Below are 10369 nucleotides of genomic sequence, written 5' to 3' on the forward strand. Positions count from 1 at the left end.
GGGTGCATTGCGGGATGGGGGGTAAGAAAATGAGCACCAACGAATTAAAAAAAAAAATCATTGCCATGCGGATGCTGGACTAGATGAGATTCTATGCTTCAACAAAAAGAGTAAAACATCCTGTAGCAAAGAGTAAAACATCCTGTAGCAAAAAGAGTTAAAACATCCTGAACAAAGTCCTCCCGAACCAGGGGGAAAAACGAACAAGTGGAAGGTCAATCTGGGGCTTCTGAGAAAACTTAGTCTGAAGAAATGTGAAGTGTGTCTGTCCTGCTGTCTAACGCGAGAAGCTGCAGCTGAGGGGCGGACCCTCAGTGACCCACCTATGCTGTCACTTCAAGTCCGGGTCCTCTAGCTCCACAGCGCCTCCTCGCGCTCGCGTCGACTCCCTCCTGAAGCGTCACCACCACTAAGACTGACCCTTCCCACTCGCCCTAGCGCACACCTGACGGAAGCTGACGTCATTTCCGGTACGCGTAGCGCGCTTGCGCCGAACCGTTTCATTAGAACAGCGGTGCGGCCGCTGATTGGCTGTGCGGGCACCTCGGCGGGAGGACGTGCTGCGCTCGCAGCCCCTCCCCGCGGCTCCTGGTCTCAGCCAAGGGAGCGCACCCGGCAGTCTGTATGTATTGAGTAAGAGAAGGTGCAACGGGCCGACTTTCCGACCTCTGAGCTGATCGCTGCCGCCGCCACCGCGATTGCCACTATCACTGCCCTGTGCACCGTGACCTGCGACCTCGGCCCCGACTCCCTTTTGCCTTGGCCCGCGCGCCCCAAGCCCGACACGGGCAGCGCGGTGGGAGGATGAGCGGCGGGCGGCGGAAGGAGGAGCCGCCTCAGCCGCAGCTGGCTAACGGGGCCCTGAAAGTCTCTGTCTGGAGCAAGGTGCTGCGGAGCGACGCAGCCTGGGAGGACAAGGTGCGATGGGGTCGTGCGTGGGTGCAGGCTCAAGGAGCCGGCTGGGACTTGGGGGGGATGGATGGACAGGGACAGGCCAGGGCGCGGCCGAGTTTGGGGGGCACTGGACGAATGGCCCCAGTTAAGTCGGGCTGAATTTGACAGGCGCTGCCTGACAGCTTCGCGGCTCAGTGCACTGGAGCCTTTAAGGGAGAAGCCGCTGGGGTCACGCGGGGAGCGACAAGAAAGAAAGGTGTCCTCCGGAGTTGTCACCCGAGGCAGGGCATGTGCTTAATCGGAGAGTGAGTGAGCCGAACTCTGTTCTGCCTCCACCTCCACCTTTTACTCTCAGGATCTGGAGTAAGTTACTCGTGTTCTCCCACGTCCTGTAATTTACCTACTTGACATGGTTTTTAGCGTTGACAGGAACGGTAGCAAATCTACCGAGTTCTTCCGTGTGCCGAGTCCTTTCCAGACGGTATTTAATTTCATTTTCACAATTCCTAATGGGGTACAGTGGTGCTTTCAAACATTTAAGACAAAATGGGGGTTCACTAGTGAGGCCTGATTATTGCACGAGAAAGTCCAAATTTCTAAGAATAGTTGAGAGGGAAAGCTTGAGACCACCTGGGCAGAGAGACACCAGGAAATGTGTGAGGAATGACGTAAGCCTTATTCCACACCCGAGAGTGGGTGCTCCTCAGCTCTGTGCTGTGATCAGGAAGGGTCCCTCAGAAGCCGCCTGAAATCGAGTGGAATTCAGGAAGGCTGTGGTTACAACCTTCCCGGGTACTTCTCGTCGATGCTGAAATACCATTTCCTTCCCGGAGTTTGGGGGGGGATGGGAGTCACTTCCCGAGGTGCCCTTATCCTGCCCCCAGCCCTGCCCCACCCTTGGCGCCCTTATCCTGCCCCCAGCCCTGCCCCACCCTTGGCAGTGCTTGCAAAATCTGCCCTGGCTCTCTGATCTGCTGTGTCATTTCTTTCCTTGTTTAAGGACTGGTTTCTGGATTCTAGGGCAGGTCAATAAACCTGAATCTGGTGGCCTAGTGGTAAGGAGTTGGGCTGCCAACCCAGAGACATATGGTTCAAACCCACCAGCTCCTGTGCAGGAGAAAGATGAGCAGTCTCCTCCTGTGGGATTTATTGCCTCCGAAAAGTCACTGGACGATCAGCTGTGAGTCTGTTGGGACTCATACATAGCTTAGCACATAACATAGTTTATCCACACATAACACCCTGTGTATGAAATTTACGTTAACACCTTTGTATTTGACTCTAATATTTTTTGTTTCTTACCCCATATTCGGTCTCGCCAAATTTCCCCATACATATAAGAATTCCACTTACGTATCCTTTGAGGGAAAAAGTAAAATTATTCTCTGATATTCCATGGGTCCTGAAAATATTGGTTTAAAATTATTAAATATATAGTGTTCTACCACTTGTTGTTACGTGCCGTTGACTCTGTACAACAGCTCTGTATCCTGTTCTATCCTGTGCTGATACAAGTCTAAAGAAAAGGCGACACATGGTCAAGGGTTTAAGAAAAATACAAGGACACACTTTTATCTGTTACTTTGGCTGCACCCCCTTTTATAATTTAAAGTTACTGTGATTTCATTTTAAAAATGAAACCCCACTGTTGGCAAGTAATTCATTTGAATCACGTTACTGTTAGAGAAAAGTTCCCTGGATGATTTGTTTACCAGAAACCTTTTCTGTTCTACATATTAAAAGAGCTCTCCTGTGGCACCCACTTTAGAGAATTCTGGCGCACTAAATGATCCCTTCTGTCCTTTCTACAGGATGAATTTTTAGATGTGATCTACTGGTTCCGGCAGATCATCGCTGTAGTCCTGGGTGTCATTTGGGGAGTGTTGCCATTGCGTGGTTTTTTGGGAATAGCAGGGTAAGTGGATTGAATTTCTCACATGTCTGGTATCGTGTTTGGAAGAGGGTAATGCTGCTCCAGAGCGCCTTCACCTGCTTTGGTTTTTATGAAGGGTTCTGAAAGGTTTTTTTTCCTGAAGCCAATCCCAGCTAATATCACAGGTTAGAACTGCCCTGTGGGGTTTCTGACTCACTGCCATCAAGTCACTTCCACCTCATGGCAGCCCCTCCACCTTGTTTCTCCAAGGTTTAACCAGAGGCAAATGCCCATCTTTTTCTCCCTCAGAGCTGCTAGTGGATTCGCACTGCCCAGGACACACATTTTTTTGGTTAGCAGTGTGCCATGCTATATAGACTACACCACCAGGATGCCTATAGCTCTGTAAAGAAGGTGAAATAAAGATTTGGCCACCTTGTTCCCATGACTGCCAGTTTTCTGGAGCTCAGCACCATACCGTCCTGCCAGAGCTAGTCTCCAGACAAGTTCCTTCCTTCCTGTGCTTGGCACCTTCCCCTCACTTTTGGATGGGGCTCAGTAACGTTGATTTTCCCACGCACATCTCTGCTTCTCTTTCCCCCTTCTCTGTCCCTGCCTTAACGAGACAGGGAGTGTTTGGGCTGAGAAGAGCCGCGTTTTATCCCAGCCCCATCTTGCTTCTCTTCATTTCTCTGTGGTTTGGCTATCAGTCAGGGACGTTAAGGTGAAATTCATGTAAAGACTTATCATTTATTTAAAGACTTACTCATTTAAAGTCTGCTCTGTCAACTGAGGTTTTCTGTTATCCTAGAGGGGTACTGTTTATTCTTTCCCACTTCTCTGCTGCTCTCATAGAACTTGACACATGATTAATAGTGGTCCAGTTGAAATTTTTCTTGAAATAAATTACCACCGACCCTTAGAAACAAAGTCATACATTACTTTTGGGAAGTAACTTTCCTGTCTTCAAGCTAAGGCATTTGTTAGATTTGTTGTTAAAATTTTGACTAAAATTTTAAGGATTGAGTTTTTAAAAACCCATGACAGTCCATTTTTTTTTCTATTCTTCTTCCCTGCCTCCAGTCTAGCATATTCATTTCTGCCTGTACACATGTTGTTGTTGTTGATTGCCATCGAGTCGAGCATGACTTATAGCGACTCAAAAGATATGCTTATGAACAAAAGATAGGCTTATGTAATACCTTCCCTCATTTACAATATAGACTATACCCAGTGTTGTATTTTCAGGGGTTCTCTGGAAATAGACCTAAGTACAAATAAAGCTTTTGTGAGAATGTTTGGACTTCCAGAGAAGCACAAATAGTAACGTTCTAAACTACTAGATTGCTGAAAGGCTGGCAGTTTGTATCCATCCAAAGGTTCTTCCAGAGACATGCTTAACCATCTGTTTCTGAAAGGTCCCAGTCTTTGAAGCACTACAGAGAAGTTCAACTCTGCACGCACAGAGCCAGATACGTCTGACCTCCACTAACTCCACAAGGGAGAACAGTCCCCATTCTACAACATAAAACTGACTGGTGGGGTCAGACATGTCCCAAGGCTCCACTGGTGGGGTCAGACATGTCCCAAGGCTCCACTGGTGGGGTCAGACATGTCCCAAGGCTCCCAGCATGTTTTTCTATTTACCACCAGCCATCCCTCCCAGAGCTCTCACTTCTCCCTTACCAGGTCGGCTAATCCGTTGCAGTGATCACACAGAACTTGTTCACAATACTCAGGATCATGGGGCTTGTTAGAGGAGTTAACAGGTTACAATGCAGGTAGAAAACAAAATAAATTCTTCAGTTAAGACAGTTTCATAGGCATTCATGGAGGCCCTCAGCACTGGCTCTGTGGGGCGACAGGCCCAGTTCCACTCTCTCACATACCATTCTCTGATTCTGTGTTGCTGCTACTCTTGTGTAGGTCCTGGTCTGACTTGTGCAGGAATCTGTGGTCCTTCGATGTCCACTGGACTCTTGATTCCTTGCTGCTGGTCTTTTTTTTTTTTAGAGTTTTAGGACTTTAATTTGTCCCCCAAAGTCACTGAAGCAAAATTCAGGATAAAACATTCTGCTTTCCTTTACACCTGCCAACGCAAAAACTATTTGTAGGAAAAATGGTTTTGTACATGGGATGAAACTTAATATAAATTCAAAACTTACAGATAAGGGTTAGCTCTACCTCTCATCTCTTAAAAAGTTTATATGAATATCCAGTCAAAACCAACAGGGCATTTCCCTTGAAATGTTATCTGAAGAGATTTCCAAGCTGACCAGAGCTGTCTACTGTTGCGGAATGTCCTCAGAAGGCTCTGCCATGACCTCAGAGTCTTTTCTTTCAAGTGGAAGAGGGAAAGAGGGAACTATTCAAACTTCGTCTTCTTTCTTTGTGGTTTGTGGTCACCGCCACCTCCCCTGCCTCCTCGGAAGCCACCTCGGCCTCCACCAAAGCCGCCACGGCCCCAGCCTCCGAATCCACCTCGGCCTCCACCTCTGCCGTAGCCACCTCTGCCACCAAAGCCGCCCCGGCCTCCACCTCTTCCGCCAAAGCCACCTTCACCCTTAGGCTTGGCCCAGTCCAAGGTCACTTTGTTTCCATCAATTTCACCATCTTCCATGGCCTCCTTGGCAGCTTTCGCGTCCTCCTCACTGTTGAAGTCTACAAAACCAAACCCTTTTGAGGAACCAGTTTCCCGGTCAGTAACTATTCTGGCACGAACTGAACCGTCAAATGACTCTTTCAAGGTCTCTTCGGTGGTCTCTTCAGACAGACCTTTGACAAAGAGGGTTTTGGTTGGCTGGCCCCGAGCGTTAGGCGATCCCTTGGATCCCTGCAACTCCAACCTGATTGCTCTGCCCTCAATTTCTCTTTTATTGCAAGAATTTAAAGCTTCTTTAGCATCTTCAAACGAAGCAAATTCTATAAATGCATACCCTTTAGATTTGCCATTCTGGTTCTGTGGCACCTTGATAGCAGTTGCCTTCTCAAATACCTCCTGAAGAGTCTCTTCTGTTGCATTATAGGATAGATTGCTTAAAACTAGAGTTTTTAATTCACCATTCCAAGTGCTCGCCTTTCCACCTCTATGGTCCTGATTTTGACCTTTCTCCCCAGTGTAGTACAGGGATATCGACCGTCCATCAATCGCTGTTCCCTGTTTTTCCTCAAAGGTTTTCTCAGCATCAGCTTCAGTCTTGAATTCAATATAAGCAATTCCTTTACTCTTCCCATCTTTGCTGACTAATCTGATTTCCACAGCATCTTCAAACACTTCTTTTAATTCTTCCTGAGTGAATTTGTAAGGCAAATTTTTGGCCAAAAGTGTTCTGGCATCTCGATCTTTCTTACTGTCTTTTCCCTTCGGTCTCTCTAGTTTAATTTCATTGCCAAAGACTTTTAAGCCAGTGAGTTCCAAGGCTCTTTCCAGGTCCTCAGCAGATTCAAAATCCACATAGCCAAACTTCCTAGTCATACCGATTCTGACATCTGTAACAGTAAGATCATTTTTAGCAAAAACGTCACTGAGACCAGTTTTTAATTCAGGGGCAGATTTGTTGCAGTTCAGGTGTCCAACAAAGAGATTAAAAGTTGAAGTTGGTTCAACAGCTTCTACTTTCTGTTTCTTGGCATCAGGAGCAGCTTTCTGCTTGGTCATGTCCTTTTTTCGCTTTCCAGATACTTCTTTGACAGGTTCTTCCTCCTCCTCCTCATCTTCCTCGTCATCCTCCTCCTCATCGTCATCATCTTCATCCTCAGTCACCATCTTGGTTTTTGCGAGAGGCACTTTGGCAGCTTTCTTTCCTTTGGCGGGTGCCGTCTCCATAGCCTCGTCTTCGTCATCATCTTCATCGTCCTCATCCTCTGAGTCAGGGGCAGCTGCTTTTGTTTTAATCATTTCTGGCTCAAATTCATCTTCTTCCTCATCCTCTTCCTCCTCCTCATCCTCTTCCTCCTCCTCTTCTTCCTCGCTGTCTTCATCTTCCTCCTCACTCTCATCCTTCTTGGCATTCTTGCCATTCTTTGCCCCCTTGGTGGGCACAGCACCCTTTTTACCGGGGGTGGCCACCACTGCTTTGCCTGGCGTGGCACCCTTCTTGCCAGGTGTTCTTTGGCAGGTGTAACTGCCACCTTCTTGCCAGGAGTGACAGCTGCTTTCTTCGCTGGTGCAGCAACCACCACCTTTTTTGTTGAGGACACCACTGCTTTCTTTGAGGGCACTGTGGCATTCTTCTTGCCTTTTTTCTGAGGGATGACAACCTCTTCTTCACTGCTTTCCTCCTCATCCTCTGACATGTCTTCATCCTCACTGTCTTCCTCTATCTCCTTGGGGGGAGGAGGCAGCTTCTTGGGATCGCCTTGATTTTTTCCAGCCTTCGCGAGCTTCACCATGATGGCGGCTGGGAGCGAAGGGATCGGAGGAGAGCGAGTGGCGCAGAGCGATCCTACAGGAAGCTAAGCGACGTTGATGGCGGTCGCGAGTGCTGAGCCTGGAGCGTGCACGCTGGCTGCCAGCTAGAGCTCGAGACTTGCTGCTGGTCTTGAGATTCCCATTTCTTAACTTTAAACCTGTTCAGTTTAAGCTTGATGGGATAGAAAAACTGACCAATAATACTGTGGACACCTTATTAACCTGCTCCCACTCAGCCTGTGATGAAGGTCAATGCCAATGGATAGAGAAGTCACGTTGAGTAGCCAGTCTGTGCAATGGGTTGTCATGAGTCCGAATTGACTCAGTGATGTGTGTTTGTGCGCGCATGTGCACAGACACATACAGTAGGTGATTTTGTTTAAGGTGTTGACTCATGTGATTAAGGGATGAACAAGTCAGGCAGTGGGTTGGAATCTGGAGAATCTATGTCTGAAATTTACAGGTCAGAGAGCAGGCTGGGAACTCCCCCAAGAAATCCATTACAATCTCGAGGCCCAGTTCCTTTTCCTCAGAAACCTTAGCTTTTGCTCTTAAGGCAGACAGCTGATTGGATGTGGCCCACCCACATTATGGAGAGTAGTCTTTGTCCTTTATGAATTGTAGAATCTAGTCTGGTTGACATAAAGTTAGCATCACATCTATCCTTAAAACTCACTTTGAGCTATTCCAGTCCCTTGCTGACCTAGCCCTGGAGTCCCAGCTTTATGTCTGTGAGTTTACTTCCTTTTTGGTTGTGGCAGGCCTGGTAGTCAAGTACCTGATGTCAGCCTTTATCGTCCATGGTACCAAGCCTTACACTTGGGGGAAGTAGGTGGCTGGGTTGTCCTTGTTGCTGCCACTCTACTTACTTTTTTTTTCCCTTCCTATTTACTTTTAAAGCCAGCCAAAACTACTAATGACAAGATGATTCTTGTCAGATTTCATGCCTGAGGAGAAAGTGTACCCTACTTAGTATTTGGGGCTGATGTTCTCAGGCCTGTGTACCAAATCTTATGGGGATTTTTGGTTTTTTCCCCTTTTGCTGGGAAAATAGGCACCTCCATTTCTATGTGTTGTTTCACTTGCCTCATAATAATATTCAGACCCACTGTTTTTTAGGTGAGAAAACAAAGTAAAAGCTCAGGTGTGAATCCAAGTCCTTTTGAGCCAAAAACTGCTTTCACTCCTGGTCACTCTCCTTGCCTCATACACAGACAAAACTGTTAACTGTGGGACAGTATGGCTGGGAGTCCAAGTCTCCTGTGCTTACAGTTGTGATTGGTTCTTGTTTTTCTCATTTCAGATTCTGCCTGATCAATGCGGGAGTCTTGTACCTCTACTTCAGCAACTACCTACAGATAGATGAAGAAGAATATGGTGGCACGTGGGAGCTCACAAAGGAAGGGTTTATGACATCTTTTGCCTTGTTCATGGTATGTGTAAATGATTGTTTAGTAACAGGTACTGGTCTTTTCATGAAGTGTCAACCACCAGTCTTGTTGACCTAGTGATTAGGGTACCATTTTTCTTTTCTGAAAAGGTATTATATAGGTGGTGGAGAGGACAGTAGACAAGGATGGGACACACATTTCCTCCTTGGTGGCAGGACATTGTTCAGCTCATTTCCTCATGTGTCCCTTCTCTTGATGAACTTGAGGGCCATTTGTTCTGGAAGACTAACCATTCCATGGCTGGTAGGGTGCAAAGCCACACACAGCCCTGATGTCCTGCAGAGAGTTGGTGTGCTCGTGAGCCCACAGCCATGGCTGCTGTTCTTCAATGGCTGGGGCTCAAGGGCTTGGGCTGCCGTTTTTCAGTGGCCTCCTAAGGCATGGCCTCTCATGTTGCTTTACAACTGTAATGTGAATCTTTGCTACATCGTTAGCTTTTGTATCTGATTCTAAACACTGAGTACATATTAAAAATACCCATGAAGTGATAGCCGTATAGCAATATTAATCATAACAGCCTAAAGTAGAAACAACCCAATTGTCCATCAGGTAAGATGAGATAGTGTGGTCTAGCCATACACTAAAGAGCTAGCCCTGGCCTAGTAGTAAGAAGCTGCGCTGCAATCCCAAAGGCACACAGTTTGAATCTCCCAGCTGCTCCACAGAAGGATGAGAGTCTCTTCCAGCAGTGTTTACTGCCTCTGAAAACTTCCTAGAGAGTCAGAGATGAGTCAGTTCCGACTCAGTGGCACACAACCACCACCACCATACCCTAGTATGCTCTTCAGTCATTTAAAAATTTAAACTACTGTTCGCTGCTAAAAAATGGATGATTGCTTAGGTGTTGTAAGAATAATAAATGAGACGTATAAATATATGTGGTATGCTTTCGTTTAGATGAAATGTCCAGAAGAGGCAAATCAAGAGAGACAGAAACCAGATTTGTGGTTGCCAGTCACTGAGAAATGGAGAGTGATTTAGTACAGGGTGATGAAGATATTTTGGAATTAGTGATGCTGTTTGTACAGTACTCTAAATACTCTTAAATTACACACTTCAAAAGGGAAGACTTATGATAGGTGAATGCTTCAGTAAAGTTATTTAAAAAATTTTAGACACAATAAAATCAGTTGGTTGGAAGGATTGGACATCCGTATATATTTCTTAAAGGCCCCAGAAGATGCCATTGGACAGCCAGTCAGGTTTGAGAACCAGTGCTTTATTGATAGGAAGATGACTTTCTGATGGTGGTTTGAAGTGTTAGCAGTAGTCTGCCTTGCCTGTACCCCTAACATCCGTGTCTGGGGTGCATGTTGTTAAATGGGTGATGTCTTGGGCCTCAGTTTGATGTCAGTGAAATAATTGAGGCCTCTAAGATTATGTGTTGGATAGCCCCTGGGAAGCCTGTGTGCCTGTGTTCTTGTATGACCTTTTATTTACTTTTAAATGTACTTGGAATCAAAGTTTACAAATTTTATATATGACTGTGTGTGTGTAATGGGGCCAAAGGTGGCCACCACTCATCCAGATGACCTCGGAACCTTCCTTGTCTCCCCTCTAGGTCATCTGGATCATCTTTTACACGGCCATTCACTATGACTGATGTGTACAGCCCCACCTGCTCCTTGTCCAGTCCGAAGGACCCTCTTAGTTCCATCAGAAGCATGATTGTTAGGGCATGCCAGCACAGGGAGCCTGGAAGACCCGTGTTTTCTGGACCGAGATTCCATGTGTTTGGGC

At 46.7% G+C, this 10369-nt stretch overlaps 1 protein-coding gene and 1 pseudogene across 1 annotated transcript; one reads left to right on the forward strand and one right to left on the reverse strand.

Moving 5' to 3' along the window:
- The first annotated feature begins 804 nt into the window (after positions 1–804).
- LOC102848868 (chromosome unknown open reading frame, human C20orf24) lies at positions 805–10232 on the forward strand. The gene is made up of 4 exons (XM_006881499.1): positions 805–918; positions 2706–2809; positions 8482–8611; positions 10191–10232. The coding sequence occupies exons 1-4, from the start codon at positions 805–807 to the stop codon at positions 10230–10232; spliced, it is 390 nt and encodes a 129-aa protein (XP_006881561.1).
- Positions 5133–7159, reverse strand: LOC102848455 (annotated as a pseudogene).
- Positions 10233–10369: the final 137 nt, after the last annotated feature.

Source organism: Elephantulus edwardii, unplaced genomic scaffold, assembly GCF_000299155.1.
Source record: "Elephantulus edwardii isolate Elephantulus edwardi_28Jun2011 unplaced genomic scaffold, EleEdw1.0 scaffold00015, whole genome shotgun sequence".
In the NCBI taxonomy this organism is placed as follows: domain Eukaryota; kingdom Metazoa; phylum Chordata; class Mammalia; order Macroscelidea; family Macroscelididae; genus Elephantulus; species Elephantulus edwardii.

Bases quoted from the DNA above. Each gene is read 5' to 3' on its own strand.
- LOC102848868 (XM_006881499.1), top strand. From the start codon at position 805: ATGAGCGGCGGGCGGCGGAAGGAGGAGCCGCCTCAGCCGCAGCTGGCT. The intron at 2,810-8,481 runs GTAAGTGGATTG...TTCTCATTTCAG, and splicing joins GGTTTTTTGGGAATAGCAGG to ATTCTGCCTGATCAATGCGG. The intron at 8,612-10,190 runs GTATGTGTAAAT...TCTCCCCTCTAG, and splicing joins CATCTTTTGCCTTGTTCATG to GTCATCTGGATCATCTTTTA.